This window comes from Corapipo altera, unplaced genomic scaffold (genome assembly GCF_003945725.1).
Source record: "Corapipo altera isolate COAL_440 unplaced genomic scaffold, ASM394572v1 RXGC01000072.1, whole genome shotgun sequence".
In the NCBI taxonomy this organism is placed as follows: domain Eukaryota; kingdom Metazoa; phylum Chordata; class Aves; order Passeriformes; family Pipridae; genus Corapipo; species Corapipo altera.
In genome coordinates, this window is record NW_020884943.1 from 788195 (window position 1) to 810188 (window position 21994).

Sequence of the window (21994 nt, forward strand, 5' to 3'; positions counted from 1 at the left end):
CCTCATGATCCAGCGCGGCATCCTCGCCCAGGTCGGGCCGCCGCCGCCGCACCCGCCCGCGGGGCCGCCGTCCCGCCGGGAGCCGCCCGCGGGGCCGGGGCTGGAGCTGGAGGTGCTGCGGGACACCCGGAACCGCACGATCCGCGCGCTGTGCGGGCAGCGCTCCATGCCCCGCACCGTGTGGGACCTGCCGGCCGGGCAGCGCCGCACCCTGCTCCGGCACCTCCTGGTCAGCGACAAGTACCGCTTCCTCTACTGCTACGTGCCCAAGGTGGCCTGCTCCAACTGGAAGCGCATCCTGAAGGTGCTGGACGGGGCGCTGGAGAGCGTGGACATGCAGGGGAAGATGGACCACAAGAGCGACCTGGTGTTCCTGGGGGACATGAAGCCCGAGGAGATCAGCTACCGCCTGAAGCACTACTACAAGTTCCTCTTCGTGCGGAACCCCATGGAGAGGCTGCTCTCGGCCTACCGGAACAAGTTCGGGGAGATCAAGGAGTACCAGCAGAAGTACGGCGTGGAGATCGTCCGGAGGTACCGCAAGAACGGCGGCAACTCGGCGGGCGACGACGTGACCTTCTCCGAGTTCCTCCGGTACCTGCTGGACGAGGACGTGGAGCGGATGAACGAGCACTGGATGCCCATCTACAACCTGTGCCAGCCCTGCGCCGTCAGGTACGACTTCATCGGCTCCTACGAGCGGCTGCGCGACGACGCCGACCACGTCCTGGAGCGCATCCAGGCGCCCTCCTTCATCCGCTTCCCGGAGCGCCAGGCCTGGTACAAGCCCGTCACGGCCCAGACGCTCCACTACTACCTGTGCAACACCCAGCGCCGGCTCATCAAGGAGCTCCTCCCAAAATACATCCTGGACTTCTCCCTCTTCGCCTACCCCCTCCCCAACATCACCAGCGAGTTCTGCAGGCAGTGATTCCGGTGGGAATCCCGCCTCGGCTGCAAGGATTTGCTAACACAGCCGTTGCTGCTGTGTGAAACGCGCTCTTCTATGCATTCTTTCCTAATTTTATACTTTGCAAACCCTGTTTTATATGAAATATTCTATATTGCCTTTGCTACTTAGGATACTTTTTGTACGGCTCTGACTTTCCCGTGTACATTCGCCGCTGACTCGAGCACAGTAGCTTTTGTATCTCTTATCTTGCTCCAAATCCTTTTTTTTTATGGCACAACGTGGAAAACACGTGTAAGGAACCTGAGAAATTCATATATTTTTAGTATTTTTTCCTCCTTTCCCATGTTTTATATGAAATGGTGTGTGGTTGAGTTGAAATCATAACGTGGCAGTTGATGCACTGAAAATCAGCGCTGTTAAACTGGTCCTGGGTCAGACAGCAGATGGGGTTTGGGTATAAGTAGAAAAAAAAAAGGTTATTTTATAAACCAGGCCCCATTTATCCTTTGTTTTCTCATTGTAGATGGTGCTTAAATGAGGCTGGCCTTTTTTTTTTTTCTGTGTCAGTAGTACCTCTGGGTTTTATTATTATTATTATTATTATTGATAATTATTATTATTTACCACTGAAATATAACTAGGGATAGGATAATACTCCTTTTCTGTGTGATTTCAAGGTTTGAAAGTACAACTATTTACCCAGCATCACCTGTCAGATGGAATATCAAACCATCACACTCTGCTCTTCCCTTTGAATTAAAGCAATACAGACTTGTGATAAGATCAAACCCCATCCTGGTCCTTAGGATGGAAACCAAATCCCACGGGCATCATGCCAGCTCACAGCCTCGTGGGCCCTGCGTGGAAACCACCGTGGAAAAATCCTTTCCCCGGCCATGTTTGAAACAATGGCATTTTGAGGATTAGTTCTCCTTCCTTTTATAGCTGTGCACACCCTTTTTGTAGCTCTTGTATTTAATTATGGCTCTGAAATTGTACAAGTTCGGGAGATAACACAGGATGTTGTTCCTGGGAGGCCGTGTCCTCGTTTCTAATAAAGTTTTTATATGAATTACCCTGTGAGTGCCTTTCCTTGGGATTATTTGTGTTCTTGGAGAGGCCTCTGCCCCTCGTGGAGGTGTGATGCATTGGCTATTGCTGTTGGGATTAATTAGTGTTTTAATTGCCAGAGCAGCAGTAACAAATGGAGAAGGGACACATCGGAGCTAAACGCTGAGATGGGACACAGGGAAATGGGATGAAAAGCAGCCAAATGGGCTCCTCACTGCTATGGAGTTGGTACAAAGTGGCAGGGATGGGTTACGGAGCTGGTGGCTTCCTGGGATTCATCTCTTAATTGTCCTTCCCCCTTTTTAAGGTGTTTCCTTCAGGATTTGTAAAACTGCCCGGAAGAAGGGCCTGGAGCCATATCCAAACCCACTGCTGGATTGAGTAGCCCAGGGCAGTTTGGGGTTGAGGGATTTTTTCCTTTCATGGCCGGGCACGAGAGCAAGGACTGCTGCATTCATGGATTTGAGCTCCTGGCTGTGTCCTGAATCTGCAGCCACCAATCCTGGACAAAAATGGGTAAGAAATTGGCTTTGCTCTCCTTGTGCAACATTCCTGTCTGTCCCCAGGGGTTTTGGTGCCTGGTGCTGGAAGAGCTGGAGATCTGTCCTGTCCTCCAGCCACAGGCACCAGATCCAGCTGGGAATCGGATTTTATTTCATAAAACAGATGCTGATGGGGGTGTGTGCTGAGCTGTAATTAAACCTGACATCCAGGTCTCCCTAACTAGGAATAAGCCGGTGAGACTTCACTATCTGTGCTTCTTGGAAGCTGAGGGAACATTTCCTGCTTGTTTGGTGATTGGGTTTTTAATTAAATGTTTATTTCTCAGTAGTTTTCAAGGTTTATGCTGCTTGTTTGTTTATCTGCTGCAACTTCTGTTCCCTATATTAAATTTCAGTCTCTTGTCCCTTTAATCTAATTTACTGTGCACAGAAGGATTTTGCTTTTCTCTGACTCTCTCACTCATTTTCTGGGTATCACTGGTCGCTTTTTTCTCTTTAAATAAAGCAAATGGACTCCCACCTCCTTTTACCCTCCAGTAAGGAGGATTTTAATGCAGGTGGAACCTTGTAGCTTGGGCAGTCTGTAAGTCAGCAAAAATGAGAAATCCATCAGGTTTCCATCACTGGGGCTTCACTTTATCCGTGGCCAATGGCACAATTCTCCGAGGAAGCTTTGGACAAGTAGGAAGAAAAATAAAAGTCACTTCCCTCGGCAGCTGTGTAATTTCTTTCCTTTGTCAGGTGTTTCTCCAGGGTAGAATAAATCAGGAGGACATTCCACAGCTGCCAGCAGGTGCTGGAGGTGGGAGGAGGATCCAGCCATCCTCTGGAGCACAGGGTAAGAGGGGATGGCTGTGGGAGCAGGGAGGAGGGGGTTCACAGCAGCTCAGGTACAAAAGTGGAGCCAAAGGAAAATGTCTCCAGTGGATCTGTTGTGTGTAGAGATATTTTGCTATTCATAGAATCATGGAATGGTTTGGCTCCGAAGGGACCTTAAAGCTCATCAAGTTCCATCCGCTGCCATGGGTGGGTTTGACAGAACTGTGCCCCAACACACTCGTGTGGTGGATCCCAGAGTGTTCCTGGACAGGGCTCTTTCCCGCTGTAAAGCACGGAAAGGAGGAAGGCCGAGGCGAAGAGCCCGAGCTCTGCCCCCTTCGCCGCACCCCTCGGCTTTTATCGCGGCTGTTTTGCATGTGAATGAGAACTTCCCCACTTCCTTCTGGGGCTTGAATTGGCAAACGGGGAGTTGTTAAAAAACCTTCGCGTCTTGAGCCCCGGCAAAGGATGGTTGCCATGGAAATAATGGAAGTCGCATCTCGAGCAAAATATCCCCGAGGCCCAGCGCCAGCGGGAGGGAGGAGGGGACACCTGTCGGTCACACACCTTCTGCCAGGGCCCACCTGCCTCCACGTGCTTTTCCTTGGATACCCTTATCCTTGGCAGTCGGTGCTCTGGGTTAAAAGAAGAGAAATCAGAAATGTCACGGTCGGGTGGGAAGGTTCTGTAGAACCTCAGCTGCTCTCCCTGCAGCACTGGTGCCACCAAGTTCAGCAGGGCTGCCCCACATTTGAGATCCCAAAGGACGTCTGTAGCGGGAATCCAAAGCTGGAATCCCGTCTAAGGTAAAAGGCAGGAGTCTCCTCCCTGGTTATATCCAACCTCTTCTCCATGTCAGGGCATTTTCCAAGTCTGTTTTCCATTTGCCTATAAAGACATTGGTGGTGGCTTCCTTTTCTTTGGGGGGAAAAAACCCACCTTTGGATTTAAACTCACCAAAAGCTTTTCCTTTGCAGACCCAGAATTATAAACTGCATCTTCTGTTGCTTTTAGCAAATCTTAATGTGATTTCCAGGCAAGAAACTTGAGGAATTTGCTTTATACCTCCCCAAAGTGCTAATGGGAGCCACAGAATCCTTGCTGAGCTATGAGAGGGACTAAAATAAATCTCCATCAGGGTTTATCCTCGCTGAGCTCTGCAGTGAGGCCCGGGATCAGCATGGGAACCGCACCTTTCCGTGGCTCTGGTGAGTGTGCTATTTGCTGGTGGGAGCTTGGAATGGGGAACAACAGGGCACTTCAGGGCTTAAACACATCCTTCTGCACTCCTGGAAGAACCGAGGGCTTGGGAAAAGCTGCCAGCAATCCTGTTTACTGGGGAGCATCAGGTGAGAAGGAAAACAGGGGTGGGGGAACCAGCAGCAACACGAAGGTGCCTGAGGAAACCCCTGCTGAGGGACTTTGAAGGTGCCAGAGTGAGGAGTAAAGGATAAAGAGTGTGGCTGGGCAAGGGCCCAGATCTCCTGCTGGCAGAGGGGTGGAATTGTGGTGATCCAGGCCCGTTTCTAACCCAGGAAAGGGCTGGGCAGGGGGAAACAGCAAAGGCTTGAGATTTAAAATGTAAAACCACAACAAATACATATAAATATCTGGATCCCCACGCTGTTTACTCATCCCACACCCCCATCCCACTGCCTGATCATTAGCAAGTCCAAGTGGAGCTGATAAGAGCCCAGCGAGCCCAACTTTGGGGAGAATCCCAGAGTGATTTGGGTGGGAAAGGACCTTAAAAACCATCCAGTTCCACCCCCTGCCATGGACGGGGGCACCTTCCACTAGCCCAGGTTGCTCCAAGCCCCATCCAGAATCAAGTTGTTCTGTGGGATTGAGGGAGGCATTCTAGGGCTGGGGGGTGTTTTGGGGCTGGGGGATTGGAAGGAACCGAGCAGCATCGGCTGGGGATGAGTAGCTGGAGATGCTCTGGGTGGCCACAGAAACATCTGGTTTGTGGCAGAGTCCTGTTGGGAAAGCAGGGCTGGGGGCTCTTCCCTGCTGAGTGCTCACAAAGAGCTCCTTGGAGCCAGGACTGGCTCCGGCAGCAAATTCCCGGCACTGACAGGACAGAGCTGCAAAGGCACAAAGTCTCTTGCACAGCCCCATCCCAGGCTGCCACATCCCTCCATTCCCTGCTCCAGGCTGGGATGCTGCTGCACAGCCCATCCCTGCCCACCCCTCTGCTCTCCCAGGGCTCGGATCCGCCTGGTTTCACAGTGTTTAACACAATCTCACCCCCTCCCTTTGGCTCCAAATTCCAAACCTGCTCTGCCAGAGCGTTGTTCTTCCGAGTGGGGGGGAGCTCTGCCAGCTGCTCCCTCCCATCCACAGGCAGCCCCGCAGGGCTCGGCAGAATTCCCCATCCCACAGGGACTGCCGGCAGGAAGCAATCTGGCAGACAACATGTTAAGAGGAGACTGATGTCTCGGAGCCACTGAACCATTTAATTGCCAATAAACACAGCCCACATGTAAATAACTATGGAGACCCAGGAAGGTGGAAGGAAGGAACTGCCAGCCTGGAAACACCCCGTGGCAAAGAGAGAAATTAAGATTTCCTGTTAATACAGGAGGGATGAGCATCAGTAAAACTGCCTGGATATCTCCAGGCATTGCTCTGGGCTCGGGGTGGCCCTGGAGGTGACAGTCCCTGCCGGTGAGTGAGAAGGACCAGGCTGTGCCCTGGGCTGAGTTTGAAGGTAAATCTTAAAAATTCATCTGTTTGCTTCTCCAAGGTCTTGTTGCCAGCCAGTGGGACTATTGCAATGCCCTTTTTTGCTGTGTTTTTTGGGATAAGTAGCTGCGAGGATCCTAGTCCAAACTTTGGAGCTTTATCAGCATCACACAGAGGCTCAGCAATGGAGCCCTGGTAAAACCTGCAGGGGCCTTTCATCCCCCTGCCAGGGCAGCCCATCCCATTCGCTCCTTACCATGGGCAGGGACACCTTCCTCTAACCCAGCTTGCTCCAAGCCCTGTCCAACCTGGCCTTGGACGCTCCCAGGGATGGGGCAGCCACAACTTCTCTGGGCAACTTGTGCCGGGGCTTCCCCACCCTCACAGGGAAGGATTTCTTCCCAATACCCCATCTAACCCTGCCCTCTGGCAGTGAGAAGCCATTCCCCCTTGTCCTGTCACTTCAGGCCCTTGTCCAAAGTCCTTCTGCAGCTCTCTTGGAGCCCCTTTAGGGACAGGAAAGGGCTCTAAGGTCTGCCTGGAGTTCTAGGCATCCCCATCACTACGTTTCGCCCCCTGAGGTTGCCCTGGTTCCATTCCTGCTTCCTGGAGCAGGAGAGGTGTCACCAGGCAGAGCCCCCCACTGCTGCCGCCGAGGGAGCCGACTCAGTCCAGCAATTTGGCTTTTCCCAGGGGTTGATGGGTTCCTATGGCAACCAGGAGCCGCTCGGCAGCGCTTTCCTCCGCGGTAATCACAGCGCTCGCCTCCTTTATGGAATTAGCGCCCGGCACCCGCACGCTGCCCGTGGCCTCCACCTAATTACCCTAATCAGAGCCAGGAGATGGGCTGGAGTGATCCAGGGGTGCAAACAACCACCCACCACCCCCTGCCTGGGACCCTGCTGTGGTGGGACCCTGTGGGGGGTTCTGGAGCATCACCCCGAGGTCTTTGCTGCCAGGGGATGTGTGATGACCCCGTCCCTGCTGCAGGAAGTGTCTGGGTCTCCCTCATCGCTCCCAAAACTGGATATTAATACACAAAGTGATTAGTAAAAGTGATGCTTTGGGTGTGGGATTTTTGGGGTGTCTCCCAGCCCTGCTCCATCCTCGGCCTGCGGGAGAGCCCTGGGTGGTCGCACCGAGCTGGCATGTGGCTGTAGGTTTTTGGGACTGGCACAAAGCACCCCATCCCTCATCACCAGCTCGGGGACAATGTTAAATTAAGTCTGGCAAGTGCCGGATTTGTCCCTGAGTGAGGGTGCGGTGACCGTGGCGTGTGATTAAGGAGCTTCTTGGCATCGGCTGCGGGAGCGGGATGACGGATAAAACTGATGGATGAGAAGTAAACTGGGGTTTAGGAAATCTTGGTTCGTTTGCTGCAGCGGGAGCCTGCCACGCTCACAGAAATTAAAATGTGAGCGCTCCGGAGTGTCTCACAGTGAGCAGAGGCAGTGGGGGAATACGGGATGAGTTGGAAGCGGGCGCATCCGTAAATCAGCTGCGGCACTTTCAATAATTCACCACTGCTGAAGGATCCAGTGGTTCACAGAGAGGTGACATCCATAGGGAGGTGTTCAGTCCGTCTGATCCCATGGGATCCAGCCCCAGAGTGTCCAAGGGTTGGATGGGGCTTGGAGCAACCTGGGCTAGTGGAAGGTTCCTTGTCCATGGCAGGGGGTGGGACTGGATGAGCTTTAAGGTCCCTTCCCACCCAAACCATTCCAGGATCATTACTGGGGCCTGAGCTGTAGCAACTGTGTTTTTAGCCAAGATAAGTGAAAATAAGCCTAATTTACTCATGTACATGTTGCAAATCTGCCTCTTTAGCTGGAGCCAAGGCCCAGGAAGAAAGAGTTGGGCACAGCTGGGCACAGCCCATGGAATCTGCTCAGAGAAATGTGAAAGGTATTTTGCAAGACCTCTCAAGGAAATCAGAAGCGGTGGCTTGGGTTGGAATATTATTCTTAATAAACCAGGAAATAGCAGTAATGAGACAAAATGAACCAACATTTTCTAAGCATTTTCCAGCTCCACAAACAAAATCTGCCCAACAATCCCGGCTCAGCCAAGGAGCTCCTCTGTTCTGGCTGTTTTGTCATCACTGATGACATCCAGACAGAACAAACACAGCAAGGGGGGGGGGGGGAGGCTAAAACCAGTGGAAAATAACCAGGCTAATTTTGTTTGCTGTTCTTGATTAGGAGACAGAGGAGGAAATTTCCAAGAGTACACATGGAAGCAGCAGTTGATCCTTGCTCATCACGATTCATTCTGCAGCGCCAGGACAAAGAGCCTCATCATCTGCAGCCGTGGGAGAAACCTGGATGGGGATCAAGTAATGGGAATAATACCTTGCATGTAGGTAAGCTCTTTCAAATGATAATCTCTCGAGTACTTTCGAAAGAACAGCACTGTAACAGATTACATTATCTGCCCCTTAGAGCTGTAGACATCTAAACAGGCTGAACCTAAATGGCCCGGGCGCTTCCTGCTGTTAAATCCCACTGTTGGTCTCCAATATTTTCCGTTTTGGAGGTTTCTGATGAGGAAAACCCCATTGGCAGGGTCATTACACCGAGGGAAGTTTTCCAACTTTCTAAACAACCCAAGGCAGAGAGTGATTAGAAATGTGATGAGAAATGAGGAGGTTTGGGAAGGACGTGTGGTTGTTCTTCCGTGCCAGGTGCTAAGACACAGAATCATGGAATCTTGGAAAGGTTTGGGTTGGAAGGGACCTTAAAGCTCATCTCATTCCAGTCCCCTGCCATGGGCAGGGACACCTTCTACTAGCCCAGGTTGCTCCAAGCCCTGTCCAACCTGGCCTTGAACACTTCCAGGAATGGGGCAGCCACAGCTTCTCTGGGCAACCTGTGCCAGGGCCTCCCCACCCTCACAGGGAAGGATTTCTTCCCAATAACCCATCTAACCCTGTCCTTATTCAGTTTAAAAATCCCTGCACAAAGCTGATGCTGGGGGTTGTCATTCAGGAAGGTGGTCCCTGAAGGTGCCCTCACACAACTCAGGGAAGTGTCAGCATCCTGGCTTCCTGAGTGTGAGGAAGAAGCCACCAAGTCACCAGAGGTAGGAGGGTGGTTGGAGGGTGGGCATGGGGGACAAAAACAAACAGGGAGGCTGAAGTCACGTATCTGGGCTATTGAAATCACTAATTATAATCAATCTAAGGAGGGTTGTGTGAGCAAAAAGCGGATGGAGATTTACCTAAATGCAGCATTCCCAGTTTCCAAGTCAATGACAACTCCAAACAGGCGATCTTGGATGTTCCTGGGCGGTGCCCTGGCAGGTGGGAAAGCTACAGGCACCAAATGCCAGTAGAAAAGAGGATCGTAGAATTATGGAATTGTTTAGTTGGGAAAAGACCTTTAAGATCATAGAGTCCATTCATTATTAACCATTTTTCAACCGACAAGAGAGTTTGTGAGGAGGAAAAGTGCTCGGGCAGAGTATTGGGCAAAACTATTAATAACTGAGGATGATTTAACAAAAATATCCCCTTTATACCCACAGGTTCCTGGTAGAAAACCTCCCAGCGAGGAAAGCTCTGCAGAATCAGCCCTCAAACATGTTTTTCTCCCCAGTTTATCTAATTAATTTATTTCCATTAAGAAAACAAACGGTGCTCTCCTTTATGTATCCGGTTTCTGTGAATCGGAGACGGCAGCTCCGGGATTTCTGGGTTTATTTTCTGAAGTCACTCAGCTTTTAATCCACCCCCCCCAAAATAGTGTTTTCCCTTTTCCTGCAGGGTAATTTGGGGAATGAGCAAAACATCTCAGCAGGGGGACCTGAGGGTGGGGATTTGCTCTCTCGGTGCTAAGTAACTGCAAATTCCAGTCTAGTCTGGAAACACGGAAGAGGAAACCTCGTCCTCCTTGTGGATGAGTTCTCCAGGATGGATATATGGATTTTTAAATGGTCCTGCAGATAAATGGTTGCAGTGATGGGGATGAGTGTGGGGGGGGGAAGGTCTCCTCTTTCCAAGCCACCCACCTTGTCACAATAATGTCTCTGAGACAGAGTTGGGGGGAGAAAAAAGGGCAAGAAGAGCCATTTAGGGCAATTTAGGGGTTTTAACTAAGAGTGAAATAATAGAGATTGTGATGGGAGGAAATGAAGAGAGAAGGAATCAAGACTGGTAGTGAGAGGACAACGGAGAATGGCTTCAAACTGACAGAGGACAGGGTTAGGTGGGATACTGGGAAGAAATATCAGACAGATATGGTGACAGAGCTAAATACATCCCAGTCAGCATCCTCCTGTGATGTGACTGACCTGCAGTCAAGGATTTCTTGGTTTTGTGGGATTCACACCAACACACACACACAGCCTGAGCTTTTAAAGCCTTTATTACAGGAAGGACAATCAGGGCTTTGCTTGGCTTCTCTGGGATGAGCAGCCCAGCCCAGCCCCAACGAAGATGCAGGAAGCCAAGGAGGGAGCTGCTCTGTGGGAACGGGATAGAGGTCACTGGAATCACGTTGGATGCGTCCCTGTCTCTGCTGGTCACCCCACAGCAAGATCATATGGTCCTTCTAGGATAACCATGGAGGTCTCAGCAGGAAGGTGAGCGAGCAGCAGCTTGTGGATGGGCATAAGGGGAGTGGATTAGGGATCCTGTTGGGATCCAGCCAGCTGTGTCTGCCCGGGGGAGCCCGAGCTGCTCACTGAAGCAGGAGGGATGGGCAATGCCAGGACGGTTTCCATGCAGAGCTGAGGATGTGCTGCCTGGGGGCTTTAAAGTCCTCAGCCCCACAGAGCACAGAAGCTCATGGTGAGGCAGAGGCATGGCCACTGGTGGCCAGGAGCTGCTGGGACCCCAAGACGTGGTGGCTGTGGGGGTGCTGGTGTTTGGGAGCTGTTCCCAAAGGCTTCTCCTGGGAAATCAAGAGGTTAAAACCGAGCTGGGCAGTGGGTGCAAGGAGATTCTGCTTTCTGTGTGTGCTGCTTGCATGATGGGCCTCAGAGGCACCTGAGATGCCAAGGAGCATCTGACAAGAGAACCCACCCTTTATCCAGCAGTTTCTGTGATAGAGCAGCCCAGCACTGGGTTCCCACCTCCACCACAGGAGCCTGAACATGGACATACACCACCTAAACTGCCCAGGGAGCGGAGATTGAGGCATCACCCCCAGAAAACTCATCACTTGGGATCTTTCGAGTCCTACTCGGCCGTGCAGAGCAGCGATGATTTCAGGGATGAGGCTTGCTGCATCTGCACATCTGGCTGGAGAAACTGGGATGCCCGGTCTGGTTACAGGGGCGGCTCCTCCAGCAAGCCAGGCAGGTTATGGAGTCCCCCCCCCGTTCCAAACCAGCCGCCTGCTGTCGGCGGCCACGTGTCCCCATCTCCACCTGCAGAACGCACGTTTCTGAGCCTCCTTTGTCCTCCCACCAATAACCCACAATTTAAAAGGATAAATGCGCAGCAATTTCATGGCTCCCCGTGCGAGCCGACCTCTTCCCACGGCACAAAGTGCTGCCTGTTGCTTAGGAACAATCTTTATGCTACAGAACGAAGACGTGCGCTCTCTAAAGAGTTTTTCAAATGCGCCCAAGGGGTGTTTGCCTTGCTCAGGCGCTGACCCACCTTCTAAATATGCCATGGAGTGAAGTCTTTGTGCTCCAGATATGGTTCTGGACACCTACGACATCCAGCCAAGATTTGGGATAGAGGGATATGCCCCATCCCCAGCCACGATACTCATCCATCGCACTGTTCCAACGAGCCAAGAAACTGCTGCTTCATCAAAACCTTTGCCTGGCTCAAGTGTTTGTTGTTGCACTGGTTTGTTGTCCCCAAAGAACAAAAGCTGTTCAAGTGATGAGGACACTTTCTCCATCCCTGGAAGTGTCCAAGGCTGGGTTGGATGGGGCTTGGAGCAACCTGGGCTAGAGGAAGGTGTCCCTCCCCGTGGCAGGGGGGTTGGAATGAGAAGAGCTTTAAGGTCCCTTCCAACCCAAACCATTCCATAATTCTAGGACACAAAGCCTGTCAGTTTTGTTGCCTTTCCAGGCACGAGAGACTTTTCTGGGAGCAGCAACAAACCAGCCCAACCAGCAGCCACCTCCCACACCCAGTGTACAACCAAGCACCCGCCAGGTCCAAAAGCAAACCCTCTCCCTTGAGGTCCTCCAGCTAAGATAACCTGGTTTGCAAAGCCATCTTATCCGAGGCGCTGGTGGGAGCATCTGCCAGGGTGGAGCAGGTGTTGAAGCGGGAAGCCTTGCAGGACACGGTGCCAGAGCTCTTCTTCTTGCGGTAGAAGTGGCTGCTGAGGTGGAACCAGAACTTGTCGTGGAGGGAGGCGTAGATGAAAGGGTTGTAGCAGGCAGAGCTCATGGCAATCAGGTGGCACGAGACCTGGATGACGTTGACGTACCTCTTGTCCAGGATGGTGAACTCCTCGTCGATGTCCCGGATGAAGTTGACCACCTGGAGAGGGAGCCAGCAGATGGCAAAACAGACCACGGAGACAGTGAGCACCCGGAAGGTCTTCTGCTTGGTCCTGGTCCACTTGTCCTGGCAGCGATAGGCAGCGCCCGGCACGTTCCTCCTGTGCAGGCGGTAGGTGATGGCACAGAAGGAGACGGACACTGCCAGCAGCGGGAGCATGTAGGACAGGAGGAGCATCAGACACGAGTAGAGCAGCCGCTCCCTCTCCTCGTGCTTCCAGAACTCCTCGCAGATGATCATGTCATGGCCGATGGCGTTGAGGTCCAGGTAGTGGGTGTGCAGCGAGGTGGGGACGGAGGCCACGATGGAGAGCAGCCAAATGCAGGCCACGAGGCACACGCAGGCCCTGCGGCCGATCCGCCTGCGGATCGGATACGCCACCACCACGTAGCGGTCGATGGCGATGGCCGTGAGGGACAGCACGGACACGAACACGGTGGCAGCCTGCAGCAGGGTGACAAAGTGGCACATGAACACGCCGAAGAGCCACCCCCGCGCCTCGAAGGCGTAGGACACGGTGAGGGGGACGCAGGCCAGGCACATGACGAAGTCGGCCACCGCCAGGTTCCCGATCAGGAAGTTGGTGGTGCAGTGCAGCTTCTTGGTGAGAGCGATGAGCAGGATGAGGAAGAGGTTCCCGGTGCAGGCCACGGCCACCAGCGTGGCGTAGAGCGGGATGAAGAGTGGCTTCAGCTCCAGGAGCAGGTCCAGGCCGGTGAACAGGGGGACTGTGCTGTTGTGCCAGGAGTTGTTGAGCAGTCGAGCCATGGGAGCCCCTGTGGCCGATGTGGCTTCTCCACACCTCAAAGTCAAGCAGAGATGAACCTGCGAGCCCTGGAGGGGAGAGAAACGCTTGTGGGTTAAACTTCTGGGCAGAAGGAGCCGTCCCCAGCATCCAGGTCCTCCTGCACAGCCACCAGTAAGGAGCAAAGTTGGGAAGCTGGCTGTGAAATGGTTAATCAGCCAGCCCAGATCTGCGGGGAGCTGCCAGTTTGGGGCAGCAGGATCCGGAAAGCAGCTCCGGAAGCCTCATGGAGGCAGAAATAAAAGGCACTCCTGCATTTCTTGCTTTTCATTTTACCCCAGTTAATTCCACTCCAACCCACCAGCACCCGCCCACCCGGCTGGGCAGGAGGGTCCTTTCCATCCCCTGCGCTCCGGTGTCTCTCCCTGCCAGCCCCATTCCCCCATCCCGCTGGGTTATTTCACCCCCTTAAGTTATTTCTCCACCATCCACGGAACTTCGGCTTCTCCTGTCTTTCCCTGTAGCATCTGGGCTGGGAGGGATGGAGGGAGGAAGGGAATGCCTGGCTCCCTGGGAACCTCCACAAACCTGCTCACAGAAGCACAGAGGGGATGCGGTCAGATATATTCCAGCAGAAAGTGTATGGGAATGAAGAATTCCCCTCCAGGACCCTTCTCTTGGACCCCACGGTGTCAAAATTAATGTTTCGTTCCCCTCACTAGGATCTGAACAGTCTTTTCCCCCCAGTGGAGAGTCAAACCAGCATTAATTAAGTAACCCCTGTAATTAACCGAGGGATACTGTGGTTTTCTGCACCCCGGCTGCACAGGCAGAGCGCACGCTGTGGTATCACAGCTCCGGGTCCCCGTGCCCTGCCCGGGGCAGGAACACAAAAATCATCCGGAAACTTGCAGCCGAGGAGCCAAAATGCTCATTAACTATTAGAGAATGAAAATTCTGAAGCTCGGTTGAACTCTTTAATTCTGCCTCATGCCCCCGCAAGAGTCGAACCAGCCCTTCTGTGCTTCGCCAGGGTCCCGCTCCCACTCCGGCACAGGCTGAACCCCGCGGCTCTGGCTGGGTTTTGGGGTGGTCCCGGTCTGTCTGAGGGACCCCGCTGTCCCAGCCCCGGTCCCGGAGCGCTCTTACCTGCCGGGGGTCCGGGGTGCTCCGGGCTGGGAGCCGCCCGCTGCCCGCCGCCGTTCCCGTGAGGATGAGGAGGAGCGTTCCCTTCGCGGGCTGTTGTTCACCGGGAGGCTCCGGCACCGCCGCTCTCAGCGGGATTTTTGTGTTGTTGGGGTTTTTTTGTCCTGTTTTGTCTTTTTTTTTTTTTTTTTTTTCCCCTCCCGCTTCGTGAGCCTTTCAGTCCCGGAGGAGCAGGACGTTCCCACCCACGGCGCTCGGTGTCGCAGGTACCGGGGGGGACGCGCACATCCCTCCGCCCCGCATCGCGCGTGGAGCCGCATCCCGCCCCCCGGCCCGGCGGGGAGCCCCGGGAGGGGCTGCGGGGCCTCATCCAGGGCATTCCCCAGGCTGCAAAGGAGGGGAGGGAAGGCGCAGGGGGGACGGGGCGGGCGCAGGGACCGCGCGGGGCTCCCGGGGGTCGGCAGCGGCCGCCCCGTCGGGGGATCCCAGGGGCGAGCGAAAAGGGGGAAAAGTGGTTGTGGGGCAAGGGCAGGGTGGGCTGAGGGTGGTCCAGCCATTGGGAATTGCCCCACATGAGAACGGGAACCTGGGGGCTGGACACTGTTGGTCATTTTTAGCTCTTCTTCTTTTCTTTTTCCTTTGAAGGAAACCCAAACCTTTGCTTCTCCACAGGCATCTCTTTGAAGCCTGAGGCAATAATTCCGATTTTCCCTGGGATAAGTGTGCAGTCCAGGGCTAATGGATTTTTACCGTGGGCAGTACCTGGCTCCTGATCCAGAGCCAGTTGCTGCCCATCAGCTCCATTTCCTTTAGAAGCCTCTGATTCCACATGCAAGATTTCTTCATCATTTCCCTCACATCTTACTTAAATAGGGGAAAATTAAAAATACTCATCATCCATCAGTATTTTTTGGGGGTAAGAGGGGTGGAAATTATCAGAGCAGTCACTGAAGTTCTGCAAAATTGAGAGTTTTGGTGCGAGGCGGTGATTAATTCATCCTGATCTGACGGAGCTGGGCTGGTTATTAAAGCTGCCCGAGCTGAGTCAGGGGCTCGTCCCTGTCAAATAATCAGCAGGAAAAAAAATCATCTTTGTCTCTGTATCAGCGCCTGGCGAGAGCTGCTGTTAATTTTAAAGAGCAGAACAGTCAGATAAGGAGAGCCAGAGGCTGGTTTGAGAGGAGAGCTGGGCTCTGGAGCTGCCAGCAGGACGAGGAGTCACTGGGTGCCTGGGACAGGGTACGTGAACCCCGAGGCAGCCACAGGCTCCATCCCTGTCTGGCTGTGCCATGGCCAGAGTGACCTGGCTGCAGCACTGGGAGCTCTTCCCTCTGCATGGGCTTATCCTGGAAAAACCTTCTTTGGCCTAATCTTTGCTGCTTCCAGACCCTGCAGGAAAAGTCGCTCTCATTCCCAAAGCTCGTAGGCCCTGCACCAGGGTCTTGGCTCAGGGGTACAAGAACGGGTTGGAAAGCTGCAGCCCACCCTGACGGTTCCCAGTTGGAGAGCTGGAGATGCTGGAAGCATCCCAGTGTCCCTCCCACCCTGTGCAGATGATTGACAGGAATCAGTTGGCTGTGATTTGATCCTTTCCTTTGTCACCAGGGTGGTTTTCAGAAAGAACCGCAGGTTTTCCTAACCCAGATCCTTGAGAGCTTGTCAACTCCAAGGCAGGATGGGATATTTAATGTCCACAAGCTGAAGGAGGGAAGGTTTAGATGGGATATTGGGAAGAACTTGTTCCCTGTGAGGGTGGTGAGGCCCTGGCACAGGTTGCCCAGAGAAGCTGTGGCTGCCCCACCCCTGGAAGTGTCCAAGGCCAGGTTGGACGGGGCTTGGAGCAACCTGGGATAGTGGAAGGTGTCCCTGCCCATGGCAGGGGGGTAAAATGAGATGGCCTTTTGGGTCCCTTCCAAACTATTCTGGGATTCTGTGATTCTCAGCATCACCACAGGGTGCTGCCAGCTCATGCTTCTGCGGGATCAATTCCCTCAGCCCCAGCTCATGGTGAACACCCTTTTTCTCCTGTTTCGGTGGGCAGGAGCCTTTCCTGGCTGCCTAAAGTGCTCCCCCAGCCGGGCAGTACCTGCAGCCCTGCCCTCACCTCGCTCTGATGAGGCAGCAGGTGAATTGGGTTGGATTTCATTCCATCGTGCCTCATTTGGAAAGCAAAGCCCCGGCAGGTTGGGGCTGTGTCACCACACCGGGGTGATCTGAATCTCCCTGGGCTCTGAGGGGGCACAGAAATGCAGCTTCCTGTGGGGAAAAAAGGTAAAACATTGTCTTTAACAGGTACAAAGAGGAGGGGGGCTGATGTTTCCTTTGTGATTACTCATTTCTCACACCTGGGAAATCATGCCCTGTGTCTTGCTGGCAGGTCTGTGCTTGTGCCTCGTGGGCTGGATGTGATGCTTTCAGATACCAGTGCTGCAGATCTGCCTGCACTGGCTGAGAATTGGCCTTTTCTGTCACTGATGGCTCTTTTGGGTTAAATTGTTAAAAACAGGCTTCCCAGGGCAGTGGTGGAGTCACCAGCCCTGGCAGGGATCTAAAAGCTGTGTGGATGTGGCACGGTTTATTGGTGGGCTTGGCACTGCTGGGGTTGGACTGGATGATCTCAGAGGGCTTATCCAACCTAAATGGTTCTGTGACCTTCCTCTGTGGGAATTATTTCCACATATAGGAAGGCTGGTGTTGCTGCAGGAGCAAAACCCAATCCTAGTGAGGCTGCTGGTTGTACCCCAAATCTGTTTGTTTTTCCTAAAATAAACCACTTTACTTGGAGGTAAAGTCCTTGCTACTCAAACCATGTGTGGTATCACCAATTGCAACAACACTGCTCAGACATACCACGCTGCTTTTCACAGTTTCAGTGATCTTGTAAAGGAGTTTTTGAGTGTTTTTTTTAATGGTGATATAAGTACAGACCCACCTCAAGTCTATATTTCATATTATCATTTAATGATCTATATAATTAGAGTAATATAATTCTAAATTATATTTACAATATATGGGAGGCGGAAAAAAAGCTCTATCTAAGGAATTAATTAATTTAAGGAAATTATTGTTTACTCTTTGCAATGATCAGTTAGATTTTCTTTTGTCCTATATGTTTCCATAGAGCAGGTCAGAGAATTCTGGAAGGGGTATTATTTTTACAAATGAAATGGTAAGAGCTGCTCCCTCAGGTCCTTTCTCCAAAGGAAATGGTCGGTGATGTGGCTCTGGAGTTCTTTCAGGTACAGATCTTTTGGATGCATTTCTTTCTCAGGTACCTTTAGGAATATATAAAACAACATTAACTGTCCAGAGGTGACAGGGAGAGCAGCACCATTTATGCACAGAGACAGGAAACTGGGAAGGTCTAGAAAGAATTTACTCTTAAAAATGTATTTCCAAACAGGTACATAATGAACACGGGATGAATCTGGTGTGGATGAACTCCTAGAACCACAATTTCTCTTCAGGAGCTCTGACAGGCTTGTGCTGCTTCCCTCTACCGACCCCCAGTGTCGGTGCCGAGGTGGAACACACAGACCAACCAAAAACCAGCACAGAAATTACAGATTCTTCGATTAGTAAAGGGAAATAACCCTCTGCAGAGCTAAACGGGGTAAAAAACCCCAATTAAATACTAAATATACTTCAATTCAGAGAATTCTATGCAAGTCTGTGATGAAAACCAGCTGTTTGTGGCCTCCCTGGTTATCACTCTTGGTTTCTTGATACAGAATCTGAGCTGACCCTCTTTGGGAGAGGCTGAAGGGATAAAGAACAGGTACAAAATGACAAACAAGAGGAAAAATACTCCCCTTCCAGTCTATAATAGAGAGTTTGGGCAATAAGGTAGGATATTAGGGGGTATTAGGGAATGTGAAATAGCTACAACATCAATGCCACCATCAATTTATTGATTGCAGTGAGAGCTTCCTCCAGCGTCCAAAATCCACAGGGGTGAAAAGGATCTGTCTTCCTGGGGCAACTCACATTGAAACAGGGAAGATATGGAGAAAACACCCCAGTGGACTTGGCAGGAGAGGAAAAAATGCCCAAGTGAGTAATAAACAGGAAGAAGACAGGAAGAAGCGATTCAGTGGTTTTCTCTGCTCTGCTCTAGACCGTGGTGTTTTCTGATCCTTCTCAACAACTGCTTTGTTTTTTTTTTTGTTTAATGTGTCTCCTGGTGGATTCCAAACAACCCACATGCAGGCTGGAATGATGAGGTGGCTGCAGGCTGGGAGAAGATCAGAGTGGGGTTTCACTTCAGCTGTGTCACAGGCGCTCCCTCTTGTCCTTACCGACGTCAGTCGCCGTCTCTGGAGCTCCAGAGCTGGAATTTTGTGTGTTGCGGGGGTGGGGTTCTTTTTGCTTCTTAAACCACTGACAATTTGCTCTGTGCCCTCCTCCCTGTTCTCACTATGGCTGGGAACAACTTCCCGAGGGCTGGGGCAAGAGGCAGCTCTGGGGGCCCTCACTGCTCCGCAGCCGGAGGCTCTTCCTCGTTCTCCTGCTTCTCCGGCTGCGGTTCCGGCGGGATGAGGCACTGCACCTCCTCGGAGCTGATGGCCACCTTGTCAGGCTGCAGCCAGCGCTTCAGGTGCTCCAGAGTGCTGGGGGACAGAGAGACACACACTGAGAGCAGGCAGCAACAAAGCCTCGCAGGAACGCGAGGAAGGAGCGACGGGAAAAGCCTCCACAGGTAATCCCTGCCCCTCCGTGGGTATTCCAGAGGAGCAAGCAGAATCTGGCATTCCACAAAGCCATTCTGCTGCAGTTGGGCTTTATACACTCCAGTTAGAAAAGCTTTATGCTCTGATTTTTCTCAGTGTAAAGGATTCTTTTCAACCTTTACACATTTGGAAGTTCTCTGTCTCTGATGCCAAAGATTCCAACTCAATCAAACTGCCAGAGGGCAGGGTTAGATGGGATATTGGGAAGGAATCCTTCCCTGTGAGGGTGGGGAGGCCCTGGCACAGGTTGCCCAGAGAAGCTGTGGCTGCCCCATCCCTGGAAGTGTCCAAGGCCGGGTTGGACAGGGCTTGGAGCAACCTGGTCTGGTGGAAGGTGTCCCTGCCCATGGCAGGGGGGTGCAATGAGATGGCCTTTTAGGTCCCTTCCAACCCAAACCATTCTGTGCATTTCCAGCTTTCTGGGCTGGAAGAAAAAAAAACCCTTGTGTTCAAACCAACCAAGCCCCCAACTGCCTCTTTGTGATGAAGATGAGGAAACACAGGGGGGAAGGGAAGGGCAAAAAACAGGAAGCACATCCAAAACCGTGTGAGTGTTAATAACACCAGAAGGCTAAAGAACATATAGAACCCTAAACATCTAATAACGTAGCTCTGCATTCTTAAATGTTAAGGCTTGTTTAATTACATTGGTGGGTGAGACTCAAAACTTCAGCACCATTCAGGAGCGACCTCTAACTTCATAGTCAAATTCTAGGGACTAAAATTCTTTCATGGATAACATCCTCAGCCTTTAAAAAAAGTAGAAAGAGCACATAAAGGCTTGGTTTTAAATATAAATCCCCCTGAAGTTAGCTGGCCAGAGAAAGACTCTGAAACCTCCTTATAAACACGGATTATTTTTCATAGTTAATTCCCAAACTGGCTTAAGTAGATTTTCTTCAAGGGAGAGACTGTCAGCCAGAAGCAATCATGGAAAATGTCAGCTGAGAAAGGAGGAATTTGGAGAGCGTTCCAAGTGATTGGGAATGGGAGATTGCTGAGGAAGAGGGCTCTCATCTTAATTCCTTCATCATCCATGAGAGGGTAATGGGTGGGAGAGCAGAAGCACTGTAAGAGAGGCATGGAGGGGGAATCTCATCCCAGGACTGGCACCAACCCTGTAATGGCCCCCAAATCCCAACCTGAGACACACGGGACATTCCTTCCTCTGCTCCATTCCTTCTCTACCCCACTTGCTCCGTGTGTTCCCTCTAGGCCAGCCCAAGATCCTTCAGAAAGCCCATGGCAGCCTCTGGGAGCTGCAGGGAGGTGGTATTTCCATGTAATGCCCTGACAAACCCTTACTCTGGGTTTTAAGAGGTGAGCATTGACCCCTTCTCCCCGACTCGCCCGTTACCTCTCGTCAGCATCGTGACCCTCCACGTAACATTCAGCCTCAAACTTCTCCTGCAGGAACCTGTCCCAGCACTCCTTCTTGGCCTGGGACAGCGTGCGCAGCATGTCCTTGGAGGTCACCTCCTGGGACAAGCCCTTGATCCTCATCAGTCTTCTCTCTGTGAAGAGAGGAGGGGTCTTTATTTAATTTTTGTTGTTGGTTTTTTGTTTTTTTTTCCTGAAGGGAAAGAAGAGAAGGATCTGGACTTCTCTGTCAAAAAAAAAGTAAGTTGGGTTAACTTTTCAAGGCTAATTTCTATTTTAAAAGTCATTTCCACCCCTGAATTTCAAGCCTGCACGATTCTATTTCTTGCATACACACAAGATGATGATATTTTTAGGTGATGCTTCTGAAGGAAATAAGGTTTATGCAATCAGTTAACTCTGCCTATTTTGGATTTTAATAACAGTTACTGCTCAGTTTCCATGAAATCACACAGGAGGGCACAGAACTCGCAGGCACTGAGTTCCTGTAATTTTCATGCAAACTGGAATATAAATCAACACTCATTGCACTGCTTAGTGCACTGTAAAACAGCAGTGAGTGAAGGCAAGATGGAAGCTTTAGCAGAAACAAAAGCTTAAAGATCCACTTCTGCCGCCCCTTCCTCCTGCCTTGTCGCTGTGTGTGCAGCCTCTGACTTACTGAGGGGGGTAAAGCCCTGATTTTTTAGCTTTTACTGGATGAAAAGTTGCTTTCTGTGGCAAAGCTGAAGAAGCTCTGAGCGAGCTTCACATTTGCCACAAGTGCAGTAGGGGAAAGGAGTCAGATTCTCCACGAAACAGCTGGGGGACCTTCTGACCAGAGCACTGCCACGCAGACAGAGGTGTCACCAGGCCCCTCAGCGGCTTGGGACACTCACCGAGGGATGCCAGGTACACCTCGGAGTCGTTCAGGGGTGCCCAGGGCTTCAGGCTGGGCCGGGAAGAGCCACCGGATCCGCTGCCCTGGGCGTAGCAGTCCATGAAGGAGTCTGTGAAGGCATCGCCGCTGTCCTTGAGCTCGGGATGGGGCAGACAGGAGCAGATCTCGGCCCAGAGGTCCTCGCTGGACCGGGGCACCGCGGAGTCCGCGCTCTCCATCATCCTCATCCTGGAGTCCTGGGATGGGAGAATAAACGGTGAGCACCGAGCAGAAACCCTCGCCCAGGCCTCCCCCGTCAGTCTCCCTCGGCCCAAGTCACATCGGCGGGCGTTTCAGAGAATTCTCATCCCACCGGGAAGCCTGGCCGCCCTCCGGGAAGCGGTGACACGCTCCAGGGTGTCGCACCCAGGGAGACCCCTTGGGGGACAGACGGGCGGTCCCCCGCCGGCACCGCACCCCCTCCGCCCCTTCCCGCGGAACGCCGTGGCCCCCCCGCTTTCCAGGACGCTTTCCGGGCCGCGGAGGGGACACGAGGGGACGCGGAGGGGACACGGAGGGGACAGCGCCGGTCCCGCACTCACCGCACCGCGCACACGGGAAGCCGCGGCAGCTTCACCCCGCGCGTCACCAGCGCCCGGGGCTGACCA

The 21994-nt window shown here is 52.5% G+C and overlaps 3 protein-coding genes and 1 long non-coding RNA gene across 6 annotated transcripts; 2 read left to right on the plus strand and 2 right to left on the minus strand.

Moving 5' to 3' along the window:
- Positions 1 to 4: 4 nt before the first annotated feature.
- On the plus strand, positions 5 to 1989 carry CHST14 (carbohydrate sulfotransferase 14). Its single transcript, XM_027662071.1, has one exon. It carries the CDS (start codon positions 5 to 7, stop codon positions 929 to 931), a length of 927 nt encoding a protein of 308 aa, XP_027517872.1. The 3' UTR covers positions 932 to 1989.
- A 4421-nt stretch (positions 1990 to 6410) lies between these two features.
- On the plus strand, positions 6411 to 9907 carry LOC113956029. The gene is made up of 3 exons (XR_003530721.1): positions 6411 to 6537; positions 7651 to 7657; positions 9896 to 9907. It is a non-coding gene; the product is annotated as an uncharacterized LOC113956029 (long non-coding RNA).
- Positions 9908 to 11981: 2074 nt separating this feature from the next.
- Positions 11982 to 13479, minus strand: LOC113956015 (prolactin-releasing peptide receptor-like). The gene has a single exon (XM_027662156.1). The coding sequence runs from the start codon at positions 13232 to 13234 to the stop codon at positions 12149 to 12151; it is 1086 nt and encodes a 361-aa protein (XP_027517957.1). The 5' UTR covers positions 13235 to 13479; the 3' UTR covers positions 11982 to 12148.
- Positions 13480 to 17712: 4233 nt separating this feature from the next.
- On the minus strand, positions 17713 to 21989 carry CCDC32 (coiled-coil domain containing 32). 3 transcript variants are annotated; one of them, XM_027662169.1, is made up of 4 exons: positions 21929 to 21989; positions 21346 to 21583; positions 20445 to 20601; positions 17713 to 18967 (listed from the first exon to the last, which is right to left on the minus strand). In XM_027662169.1, the coding sequence occupies exons 2-4, from the start codon at positions 21572 to 21574 to the stop codon at positions 18829 to 18831; spliced, it is 525 nt and encodes a 174-aa protein (XP_027517970.1). In that variant the 5' UTR covers positions 21575 to 21583; positions 21929 to 21989; the 3' UTR covers positions 17713 to 18828. The 3 variants fall into 3 exon arrangements, with proteins under 3 accessions (XP_027517970.1, XP_027517971.1, XP_027517972.1); XM_027662170.1 differs by lacking the exon at positions 21929 to 21989 and adding an exon at positions 21700 to 21850; XM_027662171.1 differs by lacking the exon at positions 21929 to 21989 and adding an exon at positions 21667 to 21690.
- Between the last annotated feature and the right edge of the window lie 5 nt (positions 21990 to 21994).

Excerpts from the sequence above, each read along its gene's own strand:
- CHST14 (XM_027662071.1), top strand. The coding sequence starts at position 5 with ATGATCCAGCGCGGCATCCTCGCCCAGGTCGGGCCGCCGCCGCCGCAC.
- LOC113956015 (XM_027662156.1), bottom strand. The coding sequence starts at position 13,234 with ATGGCTCGACTGCTCAACAACTCCTGGCACAACAGCACAGTCCCCCTG.
- CCDC32 (XM_027662169.1), bottom strand. The coding sequence starts at position 21,574 with ATGAGGATGATGGAGAGCGCGGACTCCGCGGTGCCCCGGTCCAGCGAG. Across the intron at positions 20,602-21,345 it reads GGTGTACCTGGCATCCCTCG|AGAGAAGACTGATGAGGATC; the intron begins GTGAGTGTCCCA and ends CTCTCTTCACAG. Across the intron at positions 18,968-20,444 it reads GGTCACGATGCTGACGAGAG|CACTCTGGAGCACCTGAAGC; the intron begins GTAACGGGCGAG and ends TCTGTCCCCCAG.